Source organism: Odocoileus virginianus, chromosome 23 (genome assembly GCF_023699985.2).
Source record: "Odocoileus virginianus isolate 20LAN1187 ecotype Illinois chromosome 23, Ovbor_1.2, whole genome shotgun sequence".
Taxonomy (NCBI): domain Eukaryota; kingdom Metazoa; phylum Chordata; class Mammalia; order Artiodactyla; family Cervidae; genus Odocoileus; species Odocoileus virginianus.
This window is the reverse complement of record NC_069696.1, coordinates 39,351,859-39,376,823: the sequence shown is the minus strand read 5'-3', so window position 1 is coordinate 39,376,823 and position 24,965 is coordinate 39,351,859. Positions and strand designations below refer to the sequence as shown.

General features: G+C 48.0%; 1 protein-coding gene across 3 annotated transcripts in view; it reads right to left on the bottom strand.

The window, feature by feature from the left end:
• The window catches only part of CACNG2 (calcium voltage-gated channel auxiliary subunit gamma 2), a 120,809-nt gene that overhangs the window by 18,116 nt on the left and 77,728 nt on the right, over nt 1-24,965 (bottom strand). For all 3 annotated transcript variants that reach the window (XM_070453948.1, XM_020891950.2, XM_020891948.2), the window contains one exon: nt 3,399-3,482. In XM_070453948.1, coding sequence (XP_070310049.1) covers nt 3,399-3,482 — 84 coding nt within the window. The remainder of the gene's footprint in view (nt 1-3,398; nt 3,483-24,965) is intronic.

Below are 24,965 nucleotides of genomic sequence, written 5' to 3'. Positions count from 1 at the left end.
AGGATGGCAGGAGTTACCCAGGCCACCTCACTGGCCACCCGTCCTCAGCTCCTTCCCTGGGGCTCCTTCTCTGCCTGGCCTTCGAGCCTTGGGGTCCTGGGGCTCAGATCCTGCACCTCTTCTCTCTCTGCACCACTCTCTTGGTGCTGTCATCAGTCTCATCGTGCTAAATATTGTCCCCATTCTGACCTCTCTCAGACTCCTGTCTCAGGCCAGGCCCCACCTTGTGAGTCTCAGACTCCAGGTCATCTCCCCAGGGAGTCCGTGGGCCTCTTTAACTTAGTGGCCGATACTGAGCATCCATCCTTCCCCATCCCAACCTGCTCCCCCCATGGGCACAAACCTTGGAGTCATCCTTTATCCCTCCCTGTCCCTGGAAATCCACATGCAACCTTTCAGAAGATCCTATATGCAGACCCTTGGGAATATTTTCAGGCTCTGACCCCTTCCCACCTCCTTCACTGCCACCACCTGCCTTCAAGCTGCTGTCATCTCTTGTCTGGATGATTGATCGTAACAAGCTCCTGGCTTTTTGCTTGTTTCCTCCATCAGGGTGTAACTTTCATGAAGTCGCTTTCTTTATTTTGTCCACCCTTGAGTCCCCATACCATCAACAGTGCCCTATTCATAGTGATAGTGAGTATCTCCTGAGCGAATGAATGAATGAATGGATGAACCCTTCTAGAGTCCAAGTCTCTGCATTGGTGCCATCTTCTCTAGGGAACACTTCTGGAATGATGGCCTCCAGTCTGGGTTAGGCACCAGGCTTCCTCAGCACCCCCGATCACCTTCTTTCCCTGCTTGAGGCATCTAGGTTAGGTTCTTGGGCCTGTCAACCCATGTGGCAGGTGAGCTGAAGGTTTAACAGACCAGAACGGGACGGGGCGGGGCGGGGTAAGTTGACTCAGACCCCACCCACCCGAGTGCAGCCCCGCCCATCTCCCTGGACCAAAGGCCCATCTTCAGGAGAAGCTCCGCCCACCTTCCTGGGCACCAGCTCCGCCCACCACACTAGGGCAGGCCATCTTCCTAGAAGAATGACCTCTGTCTTCTAGTTTTTCTAGCCAATCGGGTTAGAGGTTGACAGAGAATGATGGGAACTCACATCTTCCAGCTTTAAAAAATGACGTTTGCTTTCTAACCCCAGACTAGCATATTACAGATCAGAGGTTAACAAACTGCCGGATGAGGTCTGTTGCTTAGTTTTGCAAGTGAACTTAAGTTTCACTGGAGCAAACACAGCCATGCTCAGGTGCTTCCGTGTTTGTTTTAGTGCTACAAGGTCAAGGCTGAGTAGTTGGGACAGACTTTATGGACCACAAAGCCGGGAATATCTCTTTTCAGAAAAGGTTTGCCAATTTCTGTTACAGATGCTCAAAAAATATTGCTGGATTAAGTCAACTCAAGTCAGACTCTCAGAAACCTGCGCTGCTAATTTGCATTCAAGTCTTCTGCCCAGAAACACCAAAATGAACCAAACACTAAACACTTCTTTCTTTAAAATTCGGGAAATGAAGGTATAGAGTAGGTAGGAATAGCTGCTGAAGAATCCTGTCTTTCCTTTAAAAATAGCATTTATTGGGCACCTTCTGTTTTCCAGGAACTGTTCTTGGTAGAGCAATGAACGAGACAAGGGTCCTGGGCATCCAGCTGAGAAAGCATTGCCCCTCGCTGGGCTCAGCCAGTGTGGCTTTGTGCACAGAGCCCCACGTGGCTCCCCCTTCCATCTTCTCTCTCAGGTGCATCTCTGCAGGCCCCTGCCTCCCAAGTCTTGTTGTTTCTCTGAGGGTCCTCCCACCAGGCTGCGCTCTGCCTGCAACCATGGACGGTGTCTCATTCATTCCTCTGGAACTCTCCAGCACTCAGTCCAGACTCCGACATACAGAAGGTGCTCAATTTGTTTTTATGCCCTCGCCAGACTCCTTTGAGAGCCTTAGACCTTGTAATAGGGGCTTCCCTGGTGGCTCAGATGGTTAAAAATCTGCCTGCAATGAGAGAGACCCGGATTCAATCCCCGGGTTGGGAAGATCCCCTGGAGGAGGGCATGGCAACCCATTCCAGTATTCTTGCCTGGAGAATCCCATGGATACAGGAGCCTGGTGGGCTATGGCTGATGGAGTGGTTGATGGGGTCGCAAAGAGTCGGACAAGACTGAGCAACTGACACTTCCACTTTCAGACCTTGTAATGCAGAGGACGAACAAACGCTCCTTTAGGAATTCCATCTGAGAGCAGCGTCGTGCAGGAGTTCATAAAGGGAAAGGACGAGCCTTGTCAGATACCCCCCTTCTCCTTTAAAAAGAAACCTACGAGTGACCTGATGTCCCCTTCCTTTTTCTGTCTGCCTGGCTGGCTTCATGTTCCACGGGCTTTGAAATGAAACCCAGATTTCAGACTGACCTGAGAGTTGGGTTTGACGCGAGGAGTAATTATTGAAAGTGACAGGGGTGATCCATATAATAAAATGCTTCCTACATTTTTCATAGAAATGATCCAATACTAACCACTGCTGTGGGGGATGGGAGGGAGGCTTTGGCTGGGGAAGGGCACTTGGGAGCAGAAGAGGGTGGGGGCAGGGGCAGGGAGGGGTGCTCCTGGGAGGAGAGCAAACTGCTTTCGGAAGAGCTTCGTACAGAGCTTTCAGCCACTTCTGCTGGGGCAGCTTTGCGGTCCCATGCTTTAAGGACCCTCAGCCTCTCCTGGAAATCCTTTTCTCCCGGAACATTTTACCTTGTTAGTTTTTGCTGCTTCTTGAGAGATTTTCTTTGGGTCTCAAAATGCTTTCTCTTGATACTATGTCTCAGGTGGATTTAAGATCACAGCTATTACATCAGGATTTAACTTTGACTTGACTGTGGGGAAAGAAAAAAGTAATCTCATTGTTTTAGTAGAAGTTCCAGACTTGCACTGCCTGGTGAGTCTCCTCATTGGATTGTTCAAGAAATATGTACGGAGTACTTTCTATGTGCCGGGCACTGGGCATGGAATATAACGATGAATGAGATAGGTAGAGTTCTATCAGAGTTCTAGTGGAATTGGCAACACTGTGAGGGAGCTGGTTGCTCAAACAGACATGGACCCAACAGCGTGATAAAGATGCTAGGCTCTGGGACCCCCTTCAGGGGCATAGAGGACTTCTTGGAGGAGGTGTTGTTTCACCGGAAACTTGGAAAATGTGTAGGAACTTGCCAACAAAGAGGGGAGGAAGGGCGTTGCAGGTAGAGGGAAATAGCACACATGAAGGTTTGGCCATGGAAATGGGGGAAGACAGAAGGCTCAGCTTTTTTCTCCCCTCTGCAGCGACAGAGACCTCTAGATAGTTCTGGCCTTTGGCTCTTAAAGGATGGAAGGGCAGGACCCATCACCAGGAGAGAGATAAAAAAAATTGCATCCACTCACGGAGGAAATATTCTGCTGTGTCAGCTTCGTAATCTGCATCCTCTGGGAAGTGATCGATTTGCTTGCAGAGACCTTTGAAGTTCCCTGGAAAACAAGGAAAGAAAGTGCTCATAAGACATCCAAATCTCCAGGGACTCAGCGCCCACTGGCCTCTTCCTGACTTCCCCTTCTTCTGAAGCTGGCTCAGTCCTCTCCCTCACCTCCCCCCTCCCCTGCAAGGAAGGTATCGCTTTGTCTGTTTGGACATCTGCCCAGTGAATCAAAACACACACACCCGCGGTGCTGCAGAGAGGATCTAAGGCTTAAGACTTCAAAACCCAGCCTTCCATCTCTGCATCGAGGCTTCTGAGGATTAGCTGAGGCTTGGCGGGCGGTGCAGGTTTGAATCTGGGCTGGGGACTGCCACGGAGGAGACTGGTGAATACCAGCATGCCTGCCTCTGTGCCCCAGCTCAGCTGGGAGTCACCTCGTGTTTTACATGCGAGAAAGTTGATCGCTTTCCAAAGAGGGCAGACCCTAGACAGAGTCTGACAAACATTCCCACAGCCCGTTAGATGAGTTTGCAAAGCATTTTCCCATCTGCAATTGCATTGAATTCACTATATGGAGCCCACGAAAGTTCTGCAATACTCCTAGGGTTGAACACCCCACCCAGGCCTGGGTCACTGGCCAGACTTGTGGACTATGACTCAACCTGTGGGAGGAATAATAGCATCTCCATTTTATAAATGAAGAAACTGAAGCTCAGGGAGACTGGATACAAGTGTGCTTACATAACTATTTTAGGTATTTCTAGCTATTGTATAGCTAATCCTATACTACATATTACAGAGAAGATGGTTGATCCTTACCCTACAACCCTCCCTTATCTGTCTCTGTGCCAATTCAAATGACTGAATAAGTGCTCATGGCCAGGAAATGATGGAATCTGGGCTCAAACAAAGACCTTTTAGTTCTAAAACTTTCCTTGGTGATTGCTGAGAAGGTGAGAGCCAGCTCAGATGGGAACCCCTAGCCCAGTGTCCAGCAGATCCTCAGCAGTGATCCCTGAATGAATGAGTAAACTACTGAATGCGATCTTCATAAACATTCATGTGGAGAACAGAATTTACAAGCGTGGCTGCTTCATGACAGCAGAGACTTTTGTCTGTTTCATTCACCATTGTGTCCTGAGCTCCAGCACAGGCACGATGGATGTTGCCTTTCAACATGGATGGATGGATGACTTTCTCTGAATGACTGGACACTCGAAACTATGCAGGGAGATATGGCAGCACTGGGTGAGAGGCAGGTCCTGCAGCTGGCCTGCCTGGGTTTCATACAGCTTCACGGAAGTGCCTCAGCTTCTTATCAGAAAGCTTCCTCATCAGAAAGCAGAGATCGTAGAGATTCTTCCTTTGTCGATTGCTGTGGGGATAACATGAGCTAACACGTTTAAAGTGCTCAGAGCAGTGCCTGGCACATTAGTAAATGTGCTGGGGGTATTGAGTGAGAGAGAAATGAACCTTGACTACATTTAGCCCCTGACATTCAGGATTTTCCTGTGATAGACGCCAATGCCGCCTAATTAATACAGTCCTCAGTTTGTGTGAACAATTTCTTTTCTTGTAGGATCCTGAGCCTTGTAGCCCATAGAGTAGGTTTTATTATGTACTATAGGTATTAAGAATATTAAGTCATTATTACACATATACACAGCTGTATATATCATACAGCTGGATATATAGGATGTGCTCAGTTACTCAGTTGTGTCTGACTCTTTGCAACCCCATGGACTGCAGTCCACCAGGCCCCTCTGTCCACAGGGATTCTCCAGGCAAGAACACTGGAGTGGATTGCCATGCCTCCCCCAGGGGGTTTTCCCAACCCAGGAATCGAACCCAGGTCTCCCACATTGTGGGCGGTACAGGTACGCTTACAACATAGCTGTGTTTCTAGTTATTATAATATGTATAGGTAACACTGGGGATCCTAGGTGGCGCTAGTGGTAAAGAACCCGCCTGCTAAGGCAGGAGACAAAGGAGACATGGGTTCGATCCCTGGGTCAGGAAGATCCCCTAGAGGAGGGCATGACAACCCACTCCAACATTCTTGCCTAGAGCATCCCATGGAGAGAGGAGCGTGGTAGGCTACAGTCCATAGGATCACAGAGTCGGACATGACTGATGCAACTTAGCATGCACACATAGGTAGTTCTGTACTACATATAACAGAGAAGATAGTTGATCTTTACCCTACAACCCCCACCTCCCCTTAACTGTATCACTGCCAAATTCGCTTCCTTTCCCAACTTCTGGGAGAAGAGCCATTCCTCAGAGCACATGGGGACTCCAGGCAGACAGAGTTTCGCTCAGAATGCTCCCAGTGGGGCAGGTGTCTTTTCTCTGTGTGCTGGACCATGTCTTGTCTTGCTCAGTACCCTTCCCATCCCATACCTTGCTGTCTGTCCCTCCTCTGTGGTCCTGAACACGTGCCTGCCCTGCTCTCAGCATCTTGGTGCATTAACCAGAGGCTTCCCCTCCCTCTCCTGCCTTATCCCCCATCCAGTCACAGACTCTTTTCTCCTGAGAAGAGTCTTCATTCCTGCTTCTAAGAGGCTAACATTTACCTCCACATTGGTAAAATTACAAATCAGTGTATTTGAAAACCACTTTGCAAAGTACTTTGCTTTTCTCTCAATTCAGTCTGACAAATATTTCGTCAGCACCAACTTGGTGCCAGGCATCTTTACAAGGAATCTGTGCAGGAGGTGAGGTGCTGAGAATGGTACTGAAGTGCCCCACGGCTCCTGACAAACTGGGGACTGTGCTCAACCCCCAACCACAGGTGGTGCCTCCACATCTGTCTTCTAAAGGCCCCACCCTTCAGGCTTGTGGACCACTAGTGCAGCTGCTCCCCACGCAGCCTGGCCCCAGCCCCTGCCTCCATCATCTTTGGACCACTGGGTCCCAGCACAGTGCCCTGCACAGGAGAAGGGCTCCAGAGATGCTTGTAGAGAGGCTGTGTCAAAGAATCAGCAGCCCAGACCTCTCCTGTGAGGTCCAGACCTGGGGATCCAACTGCCTATTTGATGTCTCTTGGTGGATGTTTTAAAAGCATCGTACACTCAGCAGGTCCAAACCGGAACTCATGATCTATCCCTCAAGCCTAGTCTTCTGGATGTAACAACTAGGTCAGCCAAGGCCTCTCTGTTGCTGCCTCATGCAAGCCTGAGCCCAGCCATCATTGCCAACATTGCTGCCTCTTCCCTGCAGGCTCCATCCATCACGACATCCTGTCTGTATTGGCTCTCAGAATCTTTCAAATCCATCGATTTTTTTTTTTCTCAACAAGAGCAATACCCACTGCCAGGCCACCCTTCTTGCTTCCCTAGATTGACTGTGGTAGCCTCCCCACTGGCCATTTTGTACTCACTCTTATCCATCTCTGCAGAATAATCTTAGTGAGGCTTTGAAAATGCAAATCTGTTCAAGCCACCTTCAGTTTGAAGTGCTCAACAGCTTCTCGATGTTCTTAGGGAAAATCTCAGCATCTTTAACAGGGCCTGGCCCCTATCTGGTCTCACCTCCGTCTCAGCACACGTGCAGTCTCAGCTGTCCTTCCCGCCACACTCACTCCTACCATGGGGCCTTTGCACATGCTGGTCTAGCCTCCTGTGCGCCCACCGTATCCTTTGTTGTCCCTCCCTCAACTTCTCTGTGCCCTCCCGCACTGTGCTAGTGTGGGATCTACTGCTACTCTGGCTGCTCTGTGGTCAGGGGAGGTGTCAAGGCATGAGTGATGCCGGTGGGAATGCTCTAGCAGAGAGGGAACACTTGATAACCTGGGGAGGGGTGGGACAATACAGGAGCACTGTGAGGGGGAGGAGGCCTGTGACACATGTGCAAGGCTGGCCTCACGTGGATGATGGTGCATCCACGGCACTGTGGGGAGGGGGCAGTGTGGATGCGGATGCAGGGGACGGGTGGGCATGGTGGAAGCTTGTGACACTTCTCTTCTGGTTGCTTCTATTTTCTGAATGAAATGGGAAACAGAATTGTCAACTGAGAGTGAGGAAAGGGAGGAAGGAAGTGAAAATTTTCTCCACTTGGTATGGGGGCAGTCCAGCTGGAGGGTCGCCTTTAACCAGGATGAGGGTGTGTGAGATGAATGCAAGAAGGGGAGGGGGAAAGGCAGTAGATTATGAAGACGGATCAGACTGTAAGCTGATAAAGGGAGCAGTGAAAAGGTGGTGGGATCAATGCATTGGAAGCATAAGGTGAGGGTCAAGGGATTGTTGGTGGGGGTGAGGGCGTGGGGGGATGCTCTTGGGAGTAAGCTGGAAGGGTGGGGCATGGGAGTCAGAGAGGTTGAGATTGTGGAGGGGGCGTGGTTGTTGGTAACTTCAGGGTGAAGGATAAGACCATGAACTGGGTGGCTCAGGTCAGGTGGAGTTTGGGAAGCCATTCAAAGTATTTAGCAAAGCTCAGACAAATTATTTAGGTTGGTGCGAAAGTAACTGCAGTTTGTTGAACTTTGGTGTTTCACTTGTGGCTCTAGTGGTAAAAAACCTGCCTGCCGGTGCAGAAGACTTAAGAGATGTGGGTTCAATCCCTGTTGGGAAGATCCCTTGGAGAAGGAAATGGCAACCCACTCCAGTATTCTTGCCTAGATAATCCGATGGACAGAGGAGCCTGGCGGGTTACAGTCCATAGTGTCACAAAGAGTTGGACATGACCGTGTGTGACTTAGCACACACACATGCCTACATCATTTTAATGCACATTTCTTGCTTTATGGTTTTTTTTTTTGGCTAATGACTTATTACTTGCTGTTTATTTTATATTTATTTTAGACCAGGGAAGTGATGTTAGACAAAAAGAAAATTTGAGTGATTTTCTTATTTAAGTTCAAATTGGGTTGTAAGGCAGTGGAGACAACTTGCAAAATCAACAACCCATTAGGCTCAGGAACTGATAACAAATGTACAGTGCAGTGGTAATAAAGAAGTTTTGCAGGGGAGATGAGAGCCTTGAAGATGAGTGCAGTGGCCTGCCATTAGAAGTTGACAATGACCAAATGAGAGCATCATCAAAGCCGATCCTCTTACAACTATAAGAGAAGTTGCTGGAGAGCTCAACACTGACCATTCTATGGTTGTTCAGCATGTGAGACAAATTGGGAAGGTGGGTGCCTCATGAGCTGATTGTAAATCAAAAAAGTCAACTTTTCTTATTCTATCAACAACAATGCACCATTTCTCTTTTGGATTGTGATGTGTGATGAAAAGTGGATTTTATACGATGACCGGTGACAACCAGCTCAGTGGTTGGATGGAGAAGAAGCTCCAAAGTACTTCCTAAAGCCAAACTTGTACCAAAGAAAAGGTCACGGTCACTGTTTGGTGGTTTGCTGCCTGTGTCATCTACTACAGTTTTCTGAATCCTGACGACATGATTACATCTGAGAAGTACGCTCAGCAAATCCATAAGATGCACTGAAAACCTCAACATCTACAGCTGGCGTTGATCAATAGAAAAAGCTCAATTCGTCGCACAATGCCTGATCACATATCACACAACCAAGCCTTCAAAAGTTGAATGAACTGGGCTACAAGTTTTGCTTCTTTCTCTATGTTCACCTGACCTCTCACAAACCAACTACCACTTCTTCAAGCATCTCAGCTTTTTGAAGTGAAAATGCTTCCATAACCAGCAGGAGGCAGAAACTACTTTCCAGGAGTTGGTCAGATCCCAAAGCATGTACTTTTATGCTACAGGAATAAACAAACTTATTTCTCATTGGCAAAAATGTGCTGATTTTAATGGTTCCTATTTTGATTAATAAAGATGTGCTTGAGCCTAGTTAAAATGATTTAAAATTCACAGTCTAAAACTGCAATTACTTTTTCACCAACTATAGTATACAAGATAATATAATACTAGCTTATAATATACAAGATAATACCAAATAACTTCTATATAAAGACAAAACTAAATGTTCACTTTTATTTCCTATATACATCAAATACATATTATAAAACTGCTTATCAAGTTAAACATTGACGTGCAAATGATTCATCCAATTATTCTAATAGGCCCCAAATCAATGGTTGGTTTTTAGAAATTATTGGTGTGATCTTTTGATGATGAGTCTTTTACAAGCTAAATGATGGCCCTGTCTGGATGGAGATTTGACACAGGGAACCACACCAGATGCTTCTCACCCGTCTCTGTTAGAGTAAGAGTCATTCTGTCTCAGTGATACAGAGTTTTCTACTAAACTCTGAGGGACAGAAAACTAAGATCATGGCATCTGGTCCCATCACTTCATGGAAAAAATAGATGGGGAAACAATGGAAACAGTGAGAGACTTTATTTTCTTGGGCTCCAAAATCACTGCAGGTGGTGGCTGCAGCCATGAAATTAAGAGATGCTTGCTCCTTGGAAGAAAAGCTATGAACAACCTAGATAGCATATTAAAAAGTAGAGACATTACTTTGCCAACAAAGTTCCGTCTGGTCAAGGCTATGGTTTTTCCAGTGGTCATGTATGGATGTGAGAGTTGGACTGTGAAGAAAGCTGAACGCTGAAAAATTGATGCTTTTGAACTGTGGTGTTGGAGAAGACTCTTGAGCGACCTTTGGACTTCAAGGAGATCCAACCAGTCAATCCTAAAAGAAATCAGTCCTGAATATTCATTGGAAGGACTGATGCTGAAGCTGAAACTCCAATACATTGGTCATCAGATGCAAAGAACTAACTCACTGGAAAAGACCCTGATGCTGGGAAAGACTGAAGGCAGGAAGAGAAGGGGATTACAGAGGACGAGATGGTTGGATGGCACCACCGACTCAATGGACATGAGTTTGAGCAAGCTCCAGGAGTGGGTGATGGACAGGGAGGTCTGGTGTGCTACAGTCCATGGGGTTACAAAGAGTCAGACACGACTGAGTGACTGAACTAGACTGAACTGAGGGACAGAAGATTAGTGGTGAGGAATGACTGAGGTAAACTGGGACCCAGGCTGTGGTGGGATTGATCCCAGTGGTCTCTGAGGTTGATGGTGGTGATGAGGCTGTGAGCATCAGTTGTAGCATAAGGGGTCTCCAGGAGCACTGGGGGCTCTGTGGCCTAGGACTCAATCTGACTAAGGCTGTGCTTAGGCTCATGAAGCAGTACCCTGGTGGTACCGCATTGCTATTGGTAGAATTTAAGTTTGGTAGAACATCTATGTCTGCAGACATTACTACTAACAGTGAAGAGGGGTATCATCTTGTTTTCCAGATGCCAGCCTTGAGTTTTGCTGTATTTCTTTCTGGTTGGTGGCCATCAAGTTCAGGGATTGATTCAGCTTCAGGCACAGATAGATCCAAGTGCTCAAATATCTGGTGTCTCTCACCATCTCTGTTCATCTTTCCTCTCTCTCCAGGGTAGAGATTAAGGGATGACTAAATGCCTGGCTCTGGGGTGGTAGAGGGAAACGTGACCTGATCCTTGCCTTTCAGGGATGCATAGTTTTGAGGGAAAAAAATAGCACAGAATTTACTGGAATGTAATATCTCACATCCTATATTAGAGAGATATAAGTCATCTGGTCCCATTACTTCATGACAAATAGATGGGAAAACAATGGAAACAGCGAGAGACTTTATTTTCTTGGGCTCCAAAATGACTGCAGATGGTAACTGCAACCATGAAATTAAAAGGCGCTTGCTCCTTGGAAGAAAAGCTATGATAAACCTAGATAACATGTTAAAAAGCAGAGACATCACTTTGCTGACAAAGGTCACTCTAGTCAAAGCTATGGTTTTTCTGGTAGTCATGTAAGGGTGTGAGAGTTGGACCATAAAGAAAGCTGAGCGCCAAAGAATTGATGCTTTCAAACTGTGGGGTTGGAGAAGACTCTTGTGAGTCCCTTGGACAGCAAGGAGAGCAAATCAGTCAATCTGGAAGGAAATTAACCCTGAATATTCATTGGAAGAACTGATGCTGAAGCTCCAATATTTTGGCCACCTGATGGGAAGAGCAGACTCTTTGGAAAAGACCCAGATGTTGGGAAAGATCGAAGGCAGGAGGAGAAGGGGATGACAGAAGAGAAGATGGCTGGATGGCAACACTGGTTCAATGGACATGAGTTTGAGCAAACTCCAGTAGATAGTGAAGCACAAGGAACTCTGGTGTGCTGGAGTCCATGGGGTCACAAAGAGTCAGACATCCTGAGTGGCTGAACGATAGCAGCAGGGCCTTCTGGGCTTCCCTGGTGGCTCCGTGGTAAAGAACAAGTCTGCTGGTGCAGAGGACATGAGTTTGATCCCCGAGTGGGGAAGATCCCCTGGAGGGGGAAATGGCAACCTAAGTATTCTTGTCTGGAAAATTCCATTGACAGAGGAGCCTGGTGGCCCACAGTCTCTGGAGTCACAAAAGAGTTGGACATGACTTAGTGACTAAACAACAACAATAAGAACACGAAGCCTTATGGGAGCATAGTTGTTCAGCTAACGTGTATGTTGCACAGACTGCATGCCATGTTCTGTGTGATCTGCTGAGGACACAGAGGAAAAAAATCGACTTTCTGTCCCCACAGAGCTTGCCATCTATGGGCGACAGAGAGGAGGAGCTGTGGGTCAGCAGCACGTGTGTTCTGACAAAGCAGGGTGTGTCTGAGAACACACAGAGGGCTGCAGATTCAGGTGTGTGAGCGCGTGAGTGCTGACACAGGCTTCCTGACTCAGAAGGTGGAGGAGCCAGCCAGGTGAAGCAGGAAGGTAGGGATGAGTGTGTGAGTGTTGGGGCATCTGAGGACGCAATGGAGGGTGAGAAGGGATTCTAGGAAGAGGCAAGTCAGGGAAGAGCAAGGTCAGGGAAGTGCTAGGCACACAGGAGGGGGCAGAGTGTCTCAGGGCGCCAGGCCAGTCCTCCAGGGCAGAGTTGGGGGTAAGAGGGAAACCTGGAGGCAGTGCTGTGCTGGGGCTGGCTCACATCTCGGGAGCTGATTGTTAGTGTCGCTTCATAACTCACACGAGGAGCTTGAAATCAGCCACGGTGCAAGTATTCGCTCCATGGACATTCTCAAACACTCCAAATCAAGGTCCTGTATCCCTGCACAGAGAGCCAGCTGGTAAACATTTACAAGCAAACCCCTGGATGCAGGGCAGTCTCATATGAGAGGTCAGCCAGTGCAAAGACATGACATCTTCATGGGAGTGGACATTTACAGAAAGATTGATCCCAACAAGAAGATTGGATGGGTGAGCGTGAGGGCGGGAGATGGCTGGGGAGTAGGCAGGGATATGATCCTGCTGGGCTTGTGGTCCAGGCTGAAGTGAGGAGGGGGCATCTCCGTGCCCACTCCCTCCACAAGCACTGGCTTTGAGCTTCTGAAGGATGAGGAGATGGGGGAGATTCTTCCACCATGAGGGCTTCCCAGGTGGCCCTAGTTGTAAAGAACCCGCTTGCCAATGCAGGAGACATAAGAGACTCGAGTGCGATCCCTGGCTTGGGAAGATCCCCAGAAGGAGGGCAGGGCAACCCACTCTAGTATTCTTGCTTGGAGAATCCCATGGACAGAGAAACCAGGTGGGCTACAGTCCACGGGGTCGCAAAGAGTAGGACACGACTGAAACAACTTAGCGTGCACACACTCCCACCATGAACTATAAAGGATTTTTCTGCCAAGGGGACCAACAACAGTGAGATTTCTACTGAGGCCCCACTCCAGAAGGACCAGCGATGTTGTGCCAACCCCAGAGCCCACAGACCTCAAGCCAAGCCTTGGAGGGAAGGCCTCCCTTCCTTAGGGAGGAAGCCTAAGGACTGAGTCTTAGGCTGCCGCAGCTCTGCCTCCAGAAATTTCCCGCTTCAGTCTGAGAATTTCAGCTTGCAGGTATTAAGTAGTTTAAAAGGAGGTTTCATCAGCTTTATAAAAAGCACATTAATATCTCACAACACCAACTGCTGTCTCATTTCTTTGAGATACAATAACCTCTTCATAAACCTGGTCGTTAAGGGTTGAACAAGTGCTGTTTTATTTTTCCACATATTCAGGAGAGGCTGAAAGAGCAGCTCAGAACCTGGAGGCCGCACGGAGGGAGCCGGCTGACGCACGGGTAGGAAGTCGGCGAAGTAATTTTTTAAGTGAAGCAAATGAAGGGTTTGGTGGGAGCTGCCGGCACTGTGTTTTAAACCTTCTCTGCCCAAGGCTTTTTGCTGTGCTGGCAGGGCCCTCCCTGATGGCAGGGATTAACGAGACCCCGGGGCGGGTGGGCGAGGCCTGGCTCGTACTTCTCTGGGAACCTCAGCCCCCAAGCAGTGCTGGCACTGGCGGCTGCTGGAAGGTTTGAAACTCTCTCCAGATTCATTCATTCATTCATTCATTGAATTGTTTCCAATGGCTGCTGCGCGCTAGGTCTTGTGCAGGCTTTGGGTGGGGTTAGAAGCCTGCCCTGCCTGCCTGCTCTCCTGTCTGTCCTCAGGTGTGCCCTGAGAGCACACCTTCCGGAAGCCCTGGGTGCAGCACTGAGCACTTCTGCACACATCTCTGGGAGGAAGAAAAAGTGATAGTGTCAGTTGCTCAGTCGTGTCCGACTCTTTGCGACCTCAGGGACTGCAACCTGCCAGGTTCCTCTGTCCATGGGATTCTCCAGGCAAGAATCCTGAAGTGGGTTGCCTTTCCCTTCTCCAGGGGCTTTTCCAGACCCAGGAATGGAAGCTGGGTTTCTTGCATTGCAGGTAGATTCTTTACCATCTGAGCCACCGGAGGCTATCCTGTCCTGACTCTTGTCAGCTGCTTCTTTCGTTCTTTCAGTGTGGTGCGGGGGAGAGACTGGACCCCAGACTCAGAGAGTCCCAGCGTCGGAGCCCAGCTCTGCTAGCTATCAGCTGTGCCGCCCTGAGCAAGTCATGTGACCACTCTGTGCCTATTTCCTTCTCATAAAAAGGAAATCCCTGCCCTGTGGGGGGTGATTCTGAGGACTCAATGAGAAAGCCCTTCGTGCAGTTCCTAACTCAGAGCAGCATTCAACGAATGTTCATCCTTCCTTCTCTTTCTTCTTCAAATGACGCCTCTTTCAAGAAGCCTTTCTTGATTGCCCTTAGTTGGAAAGACTTTCTCTCCTCTGTGCCCCTCTGAAGTGCGTCTAGGTTTTAATGGGCATAGGAGTCACTGGGGAATCATGTTAAACCAGTTGCTGACTCAGTGGGTCTGGAGTGGACCCTCAGACGTTGGTATTTCTTGCAAGCTGAAAGGCAGTGTTGTGATTCAGGGTCCCTGGTGGACTGTATTTTGGGTTGGTTTTGAGTACTTTGTATCTGCTTTGATCATATTTTGGGCTCTGGTATCATCGTTCAGGGAGAAAATGGCTTCAAATCTGTAAGTTCCTCAAGGGCAGAATTTCCTTGATTCTAAGAGCTTCCATGTACATTTCAGTGAAATTGGGATGTGTCTTACAATTGATGGGTTCATTTACTGCTGTGTGTCTCTCTTCCCCCGAAAAATCATTATTACATTGATGGTGTGTCTTACAATTAATGATAATAGCTACACGACAAGTGTTTATTGAACACATGGACAAATAAACAAATGAATCTCTGTGTGTGTGTCTATGTGGGCAGAGAGTATTCTATACATTTCCATTCTCCTGAACAGATGAACATTATGCCAACTATTAGAATCCCTGGGGCACTAGGATCTTTTGCAACTCTCTTATTAAAAGCCTATTTGAGGGACTTCCCCGGTGGTCCAGTGGGTAAGAGGCCATGCTTCCCAATGCAGGGTGCCTGGGTTTGACCCCTGGTTGGGGAACTAGATTCCATTTGAAACAATGGAGATCACAGATCGATCCCATGTGCTACAGCTAAGACCTGGCACAGCCAAATAAATAAATCAATATCTAAAAAGCCTATTTGACAGCCTCAAAATATGTGCACATCCCAAACCCCAGCAATTTCCTTTAGAAATTCACCTTGGGAAGCCCTTGCCTGTATACCTGAGGAGGTGTGTACGAGAATGTTCCTAACAGCGATGCTTGAAACAACACAACCCTGGGAACAACTCACATTTTTCTCATCAGAAGAATGATAATAACTTGGAGCATATTAATATAATGAGATATGACTCAGCAATGAATGGGAGTAGATTGCAGCTACACTTGTCAACACAGGTGAATTCCACATGCATTGTACTATACAGAAAACACACAAAAATAGACTCACAGCATAGAACACAAACTGATGGTTACTAGAGGGGGACAGGGGGCAGGGGTAAATCAGGAGTTTGGGATTAAAATATGCATACTACTGTATAGAAAATGGATTACCAACAAGGACCTACTATGTAGCATAAGGAACGGTATGCAATATCTTATAATAACCTGTAATGGAAGATAATGTAAAAAAGAGTATGTATACACAACTGAATCACTTTGTTGTATACGTGAAATGAGCACAACATTGTAAGTCAACTATATTTCAACAAAAATTTAAAAAATACTGAACATACAAATCAAGCCCTGGATAAATATCTGTGGTATGATTCCATTTACACAGAGTTAAATCTGTATAACTGGACAATAGGTTGTTTGGAATGTGGGTTCAATCCCCGCTCCAGGAACATCCCACATGCCGCATGGCAGCTGAATCCAGGCATCACAGGTATTGAGCCAGCGCTCTAGACCCCCTGGACTGCAACTGCTGAAGCCTGGGCGCCTGGAGCCTGTGCGCCACAGCAAGAGTAGCCACAGCAGGAAGAAGCCCGAGCCCCGCGAAGAAGAGGAGCCTGTGCTCGCTGCAAGCGGAGAAAGCCCGAGTGCAGCAGCGAAGACCCAGCACGGCCACAAATAAATAAATAATGGTAAAGGAAAGCAAAAGGAAATACCTGGCTGTGGTGAAACTGTCAAGTCAAGCAAGCAGTGATAAACACAGAATTCAAGAGGGTGTTGACCAGAGATGAGGGAGGAGGGGGAACGGAGGGGACAGGTCAGCTTCAGGGTACTGGGATGCTCCGTTTCTTCACCTGGTGGTCAGTTCACAGGCCTTCATTTTATCGCTGTTCTCTGTACCTCGCTATGGCAGAGGCTACTGGCTGTTTCCTAACGTCCTGTCTTCTCCATCTTCCCATATTTTGCTTGGACAGGTGGCTTCCTAGAATATAGACTTTAGTTCCCAGCTGCTCTTGAAGCTAGAGGTGACCAGGTGACCAAACTCTGGTCAATGGGATGGAAGGGGACGTGGAGGGAGCCACATCCTTCAGGGGATGGCATGTGCCCTTCTCAGCCCTTTCCTCCGGGCACATGGAATAGAGAGCTCCAGTTGCCATCGTGGACCATGACACAACCTTGAGTATGGAGAGCTGCATGATGGAAGAATCAAAGACATCTGGGCCATGCCATCAATGGAGAGTTTTATCTCCCAGATATCATATCTCCAGAGTTGGGCGATGAGAGAGAAATAAGCTATCTTTTTGAGCTAAAAAACAACACTCGTTGCCAAACCTAATTGTAATCAGTGTAATCATGCAGGTTAAAATAGTCTTTTATATGTATTTAATATGAGATACTTTTTAAAGAACGCTGATGCTGGGAAAGATTGAAGGCAGGAGGAGAAGGGGATGACAGAGGATGAGATGGTTGGATGGCATCACCGACTTGATGGACATGAGTTTGAACAGGCTCTGGGAGGTGGTGATGGACAGGGAAGCCTGGCGTGCTTCAGTCCATGGGGTCACAAAGAATTGGACACGACTGAGCAACTGAACTGAAAGAACACTTAGTGCTTGCGTAGAGTAGGTTCTAAGTCTCTACAGAATAATTGAGCAAAAGGATGAATTAGAAATTGTCTCAGTCTTATTCACAACCCCTTTGGTCATGATAAACTTTGCTCTGGTTCAGCGCCAGCTATGGCCATGACTAAGGGAAGACATGGGTGGGACATTGCTGAGAATCGGGGTGCAAGTCAGCCTTAGACAAGGGAGCCAGGAAGGAGGTGCAAGAGAGTGGGTTTGACCTCACACAGGAAGAATGGATGGATCCTGGTGGAGATAAGTGAACCAGGATTGTCAGTGCTTAGAGACTGTGGACAGGCCCCCAAGGTGGTGGCCAGGGCCCTACCCTGGGGTCTCTGGGTGTCCCAGGAAGGGGTACTCTTACTGGCTGGTGGATTATGTGGACCTGACCAAGAATGAGAACTTGGGAGCATCTAGGTTCTGAACTCCAAGGCCCCTTCATCATAACCTTGTATCTCTGTCCCCCTCACTCCATAGTGCTTATGCTGGAGCAGGCTCCCAGGGACAGGAAAACTTCATACCCTCAAGTACCACCATGTGATTGAAAGCCTTGCCCAGTGATGTTAAGGACCCTCCACAGAGGTAACGAGTCAACCTAAAATGTACTCTATCAAGCATGCCTGTAGCTTTGAGTATTGTCGTAAGCCATGAAACCGTCCTCAAAAACAATTCTTAGTTCAGCTCCTGCTGCTAGAGAGGCAGGGAGGGTCAGCGGTTAGTCTCAGAGACTAGAGGTGGGCAACCTGGGTTCATATCCCAATTGTACCACAAAACCCCTCTGAACCTCAGTCTTTTAACCTATAATACGGGGAGACAGTAGACCTATCTCATTGGGGCTGTGAGAATTGCATAAAACCCTACATTGAGAGGGTTTAGCACAGCGCCTGGCACACAGTAGGTTGTCAGTAAGTGTCAGGCACTACTGTCTGGGGCCCATGCTGGGGGTGCAGATGGATCACACAGTCCCTCCTCTCAAGAAGCTCCCGGACTAGTCGGGGAGAGTAGTGATTACTTTCCGTGTCAGGATGCTCCCAGGTGGAGGCAGGCCTAGGGAGAACGGGAACCTGATAGGCATAGACCCTCTGGAACTGGACTGATCAAATGGCTCTGTCAACCCCAGGAGTGGGCAGACAATGAATAAATACTGTCGTGTGCCAACAGCTCTACATTCATCTTGAGAGCCTGGCGGTGCAGTGGAAAGATGGCTGGGCTGCTTAGTGAGAGAGCTGGTGCTTGCACTGTCTTTTTGCCATGTGATCTTGGGCAAGTCATTTACTTCAGGATTCATTCAGTACTTCAGCCAGTTTTCATTTCTACTGAATGCCCATTAACTATAGTGATTGAGCTGGGCACTGTGGTAGAGAGGGGATCAATATAGCTGCTGCTGCTAAGTCACTTCAGTTGTGTCCAACTCTGTGCAACCCCAGAGATGGCAGCCTACCAGGCTCCCCCATCCCTGGAATTCTCCAGGCAAGAATACTGGAGTGGGTTACCATTTCCCTCTCCAATGCATGAAAGTAAAAAGTGAAAGTGAAGTCGCTCCATCGTGTCTGACTCTTAGCGACCCCATGGACCGCAAGCCTACCAGGCTCCTCTGTCCATGGGATTTTCCAGGCAAGAGTACTAGAGTGGGGTGTCATTGCCTTCTCTGATCAATATAGCAGGACTCCCTAAACCCTCAGAACAGTGTCTAGGAGGCACTGAGACAGAGTCAATGTACCTGACCCAGGGTGAAAACAACAACAAGGGCAGGATGGTCATGGTTGGCCCCTTGGAGAAAGTCAGGAGTGAGGTACTGGGTTAAACACTGCACATTCAATCCTAAAAAAAAAAAAAAAATCCCTCTATTATTTTCTCCACTTTAAAGGTGTGGAAATAGAGGCACCGAGAGATGAAGACATGCACTGAAGGATTCACAGTGTGAGCCAAATAGCTGGGATTTGACCCCAGGCAGTGGGGCTGGAGAGCAGATACTTTCAAACTGTGCTGCTAGAGAAGACTCTTGAGAATCCCTTGGACTGCAAGGAGATCAAACCAGTCAATACTAAAGGAAATCAAACCTGAATATTCACTGGAAGGACTGATGCTGAAGTTGAAACTCCAGTACTTTGGCCACCTTATGCGAAGAGATGATTCATTGGAAAAGACCCTGATGCTGAGAAAGATTGAGGGCAGGAGGAGAAGGAGGCGACAGAAGATGAGATGATTGGATGGCATCATTGACTCAATGGACATGAGTTTGAGCAAACTCTAGGAGATGGTGAAGGGCAGGGAAGCCTGGTGCGCTGCAGTCCGTGGGGTCGTAAAAAGTCAGACACCACTGAGTGACTGAACAGCAACAGTGGGGTTCTAGTGAACCCCTGTTACTGTTACTGCAGAGCATGGGATGCTGGAGGGTGGGTGGAGGGTGCATCGTTTCGTCTGAGTGGTGGTGAGTTGTCAGGAAGGCTTCCTGGAAGAAGCTCCATCTCAGATGAGCCACGAGGGATAAGTAAAAATTGTCAGTTGAATGGAAGGGCAGGGAGGTGCAGGGGGGAAGAGCAAGGGTTAACCGAAAAAAGAAGGTGGGATCCTGCCACCAAGAGCTTTGGTCTGTCTGAAGGACAGATGGTTGGGCTGGATATAAACATGTGTGTGTGCAACCAGTCTGGAGAGATAGTAGCTGTGGTTAGATTATTCGGGACCTAATAAGCCATTAGAAGTATAAACTTAGGAGCGGTGGAGAGCAACTGAGGATTTTTTAAGCAGGTGGTTGATGTGACCAGACTTGTGATTTAGGGTGATAGTCCAATGGCTGCACGGGGCGTGGACTGGAGAGACAAGCCTGGAAGCCATGAGCCCAGTCCAAGCCACCAGCATCTGTTGCCTGGACCACTGCAACAGGAGTAGTCCAGGTGAGAGACGGGGTGGCTCAGGCAGGGTGGGGACAGTGACGATGGAGAGACCTGTGTGGGCATGAAGTCAGTTGAGATTTATTTATCTGTAATATGGGGAAATGGGCCAGTCCTGTTTCCCTGAGGGTGTGATTGAATAGATGAAATGAGATGAAATTGAGAGCTAATAAACTCACTTGGTAAATTGCAAAGCCCTGTGCAGGGGTGCCGGCTGTTTAGCCCAGGCAGCCATTAGGGATGAGACGGGGCCAGACGCAATTCTCCCTCCGTATACACTTCCTACTCCCTGGACAAACTGCTGCTCTAAGATTCATTAGTTGTGCCGCCTTGGGTTAGTCACTTCCCCTTCTCTAAGCTTCTGTCTTCTCTTTATGTTGTTGCAAATACAAATAAGATAATGTGCAGAGTACTTGACATTGTGCCACCAAGGAAGTGCTAGGAAATAAAAATCTTTACAGGGCTAGCGTCTCTTCCACTGCTCCATGTGCAAAGATCATGGGGCCTGGCTCCCAGCAGGTGCCCCACAGGCACTGTCCACGGAGGGACCCTCGTTCCTGCCAGCATCTCAGGAAGTCACCGACATATTGTCTAGATGCCTCCAAGGAGTGCGAAGATGTCAATGGCCTTTCCTTTTTTGCAGAACCTGCCTTAAATTTTTGACCACCAATTTTCCCCAGCCCCCTTTGGTTCATTTTCGTCTGCTTAAGTACATTCAATTTCATGGCAGAGATCCAGTCCAAAGTGGTTAAATGCCACCCAAACCACTGACCCACAAGGATGGACATGCTTCATGGGACGAGGATCCGTATACCCGGGAATGCCCTTCTAACTACACTCTTGTTTCCAAGCCAAACACAAAATTCAGAAATCTTGTCTTCCATTCCTACAGCACAAAGGGTGGATATCTTTAGAACAAGATTCCCAGCCACGCCCAATTGGAACCAGAGCTTCCCACCTTATCTGCTGTGACTCTTGTCTCCCGGCTATGCTGGACTCAGAAAAGCATTTGGGGGCTTCCCTGGTGGTCCAGTGGCTAAGACTCTGTGCTCCCAGTGCAGGGGGCCTGGGTTCCATCCCTGGTCAAGGAACTAGATCCCACTTGGTGTAACTATCAGTAAGATCTGGCACAGCTAAATAAACAAAAAAGAAAAGAAAAGCACCTGCCCCTTCTTTCCTCATCATTGCTTACACTTTCCTTCCTCACAGAATCAAACTCTCCTCTCTTCCCTGTCTGAAACAATGTCTGTTTTACTCTAGAGGGTAGCATATACAGGACTAAGATCAAGTGCCTAGGGTCCAAATTTCAGGATGCACTCAGCTTCAGGGTCGTGCAGGTTCAGGGAGCATCTTCTTCAGTTTTGCAGTTTGCCCTTAGCCTGGCCCAGTAGAGGGGAGATGTCAGATCGGTACCTGGGTGGGTGTTATGTTTTCCTAACTGCTTCCCAAGGTAGTGAGCTCCCTGTCGTTGGAGGGGTTCAAGCAGAAGGTGGCTGTTAGGGTTGTTGAAGGGGGCATGTCTGCACTAGCTGGGAGGTGGAGTAGGTGCTTCTGAGGTCTTCCATCTTCTGGAAGCTAGGATTTATGGAGCCCTCCCTGATCCCACAGCTTAGGGCTGTCTATCCTTCCTTTCAACTCTGTGTTTACCTCCAAGATCACTCATCTGGCAATTAACCACAGGCTGCCTCGTGACAGCTCTTGTATTGCTGTCTTTTCATTTCAGATTTCACGAGTGTATGTGTCATTTTCTGAATAGCGTTCCACATGCGCTGAGGACAAGGAGTGAACTACACACTTTCCATTCTCAGTGGATATGAGAGCCTCTCTAATGTTTATTCAAAATCCTCTCTGTGCCGATACTTTATATCTCACCTAATTCAATGATCACATCAACCCCTTGGGTAGATCTTATCAATGAGCCTATTCTACAGATGAGAAACTGGAAGCTTGTTGAGTTATTAATAATATTAGTTCATTAATTAATATTACCTACTGTTTAAAATGGAAATGCAGGAATGAAGGTATCAGACTGTCTGGGTGTGGAGCTTTGGGCAAATTGCCTAAGGGCTTTATGCCTCAGTCTCCTCATTATAAAATGGGATAATAACGTCATTGATTTCACAGGTTCTTATGAGAGTTGAATATGTGAACATATACATAAGCTCTCAGAATAATGCATTCCCTGAGTTTTCTGTGCGCAGTTACCTGTTATTATTATTGTCATCGTTATCCATAATAACAGGAAAGAGAATGAGTAGAATGTGAGTCTTAGTATTTCCAGGTATATGAATAGATCTGGACCAGTCATCCAGATAGGAAGACAGGCCACTCACCATCAGAGCTGGTGAATTTTCTCAGAATTGTCCCTCTCCCTGGGAGAGAATCCTGCCCAGGAGCCATTTGTAGACACGGAGACGTGGATTTCTCATGAGTCTAACTGACAAGAATCACTGCCAGAGAACTCGCTCACCTTTGGGGAAACTTCAACAAAGCGTTTTCAAAACTACAAAGCTGAGGGCGAGTCTTGGTCTTCATTCATTCATTCATTGATTAAAAACATGTTGTCAGGTTTCTGAGAGCTAGGCACTCTGCTAGCAGATGAGGATGGAAAAATCAGAATCTTTGCTCAGAAGCCTTCATGGTCTGGGGGATTGGTGGACCCAGTGATCCTTGGCCCCAAAGCCAGGCTGTGCTCAGAGAGGAGCCCAGAGATAGCCAGGCTGCTTTCCACCTCTTTACTGCAATTCCAGAGAGGGAAGGGGTTCTTGAGGGACAAGGAAAATTACTGCGAGAAATTGCAGCTGATCCACACGGCTCAGCGAGGAGGGAGATCAGGAGGGAGGTGGAGATGGTTGTACCAGTTGCCAGGTGTGTGCAGAAGAAATGGGGCAAGTTCTTTGGGGGACCACCCAAACCTCTGTCCCCCTCCCCCCAGCTGAGCAAGAACAGGGTCTGGAAAGACCTGCCCTGCCTGCCCCTGCTTCTGACCGCGGATGACTGCTGAAGAAGCACTTCCGTTGCTGCTGGGAAGGCAAACGCTGTTTGCCTTTCTGTCACTTAAAACAATGTGGTGTTGTGACACTCTGGAATCTGAAGATAAATGTTTAATAAAAGGATTCAATTTGATATAATGTCAGAACTTAATTAGAGCCACAGTGCACAGAGGGCTTTGCAGGGCCTTTAATTAGGACCCACTTCAGGGTCTGGTCTGATGAATCTCCGGCACAATGGAGGGGCTGCATGGGCTGCGATGGCACCTCTGAGCCTGAGGCCTGCAGCCTGCAGATTCTAGTTCAAGGGCACTGCTTTCTGCAGCTCTAGGAGAGGTAATGTAGGGTCTTAGCTCACTCAGTGGATGGAAATCTACATCTGCTAGGGTTGGGGCTGGAATGCATAACCGTAGAATGATTCAAAGGAACCGTAACCTGTGTGAGCTTCGAGGCTGTGACCCCAAGTCAAGCGAAGATTCCTTAAACAGGGGAGCTGTCTTCAAGCCCACTTGGCCCCTGACCCTAGGGGCAGAGAAGGTCCCGGCTGCTGGACACTGGTTGACAATCATGTTTTTGATCCTAGCCAGGGCTCACGTTTTGCAGATATGTACTGAAACAGCTGGGCTTCCCTGGTGGTGCTAGTGGTATAGAACCCACCTGCTAATTCAGGAGACGTAAGAGATGTAGGTTCAATCCCTGGGTCAGGAAGATCCCCTGGAGGAGGGCATGGCAACCCATTCCTGTATTCATGCTGGGAGAATCCCATGGACAAAGGAGCCTGTTGGGCTATAGTCCATAGGTTTGCAAAGAGTCGGACACAACTGAGTGACTTAGCATGCACACACAGATACAGCTATACTTGTGGTCTCACTTCATGGCAAATAGATGGGGAAACAAGTGGCTGACTTTATTTTTCTGGGCTCCAAAATCACTGCAGATGGTGAATGCAGCCACGAAATTAAAAGACACTTACTCCTTGGAAGGAAAGTTATGACCAACCTAGACAGCATATTAAAAAGCAGAGACACTACTTTGTCAACAAAGGTCCGTCTAGTCAAAGCTATGGTTTTTCCAGTAGTCACATATGGATGTGAGAGTTGGACAATAAAGAAAGCTGAGTGCTGAAGAATTGATGCTTTTGAACTGTGGTGTTGGAGAAGACTCTTGAGAGTCCCTTGGACTGCAAGGAGATCCAACCAGTCCATCCTAAAGGAGATCGGTCCTGGGTGTTCATTGAAAGGACTGATGTTGAAGCTGAAACGCCAATACTTTGGCCACCTGATGTGGAGAGCTGACTCATTTGAAAAGACCCTGATGCTGGGAAAGACTGAGGGCAGAGGAGAAGGGGGCGACAGAGGATGAGATGGTTGGATGGCATCACCAACTCGATGGACATGAGTTTGGGTGGACTCTGGGAGTTTGTGATGGATAGGGAGGCCTGGCGTGCTGTGGTTTGTGGGGTTGCAAAGAGTTGGACACGACTGAGCGACTGAACTGAATTGAGTGTGAGTTAGTAACGTGAATGCTGTCTAAGCACCCACAGCTCCCCCTTTCCCCACTGCCGTGGCCACACTGGCCCCTCCTTCAGGATCTCCTGTACTGCTCCCACAACCAGCTACTGAAGTGTGGGAGCCTGAAGCAGGGTGTCACCGAGATGCAGTTCCAGCACCATGGTCGGTAGCCATGCAAAATGCTGCCCCTCCCTCCAATTCCAGCCTTAAAAGTGGCAGCAGTCTTGGTGGCAAGAGGTTATAGACCTAGTAGTAGGAGCTTCAGAGTCAGACCTCAATGAATTCCATCACTTCTGCACTGCCAGCTATGAGCATTCTGAGCCTCTTCTGTGAAGGGGGTTAATAACACCTACATCAAAACATTGTTGTAAAAAAATCAAAGAATGTAAACAATGTGGGTGGGTGTGAGGGTTAGCA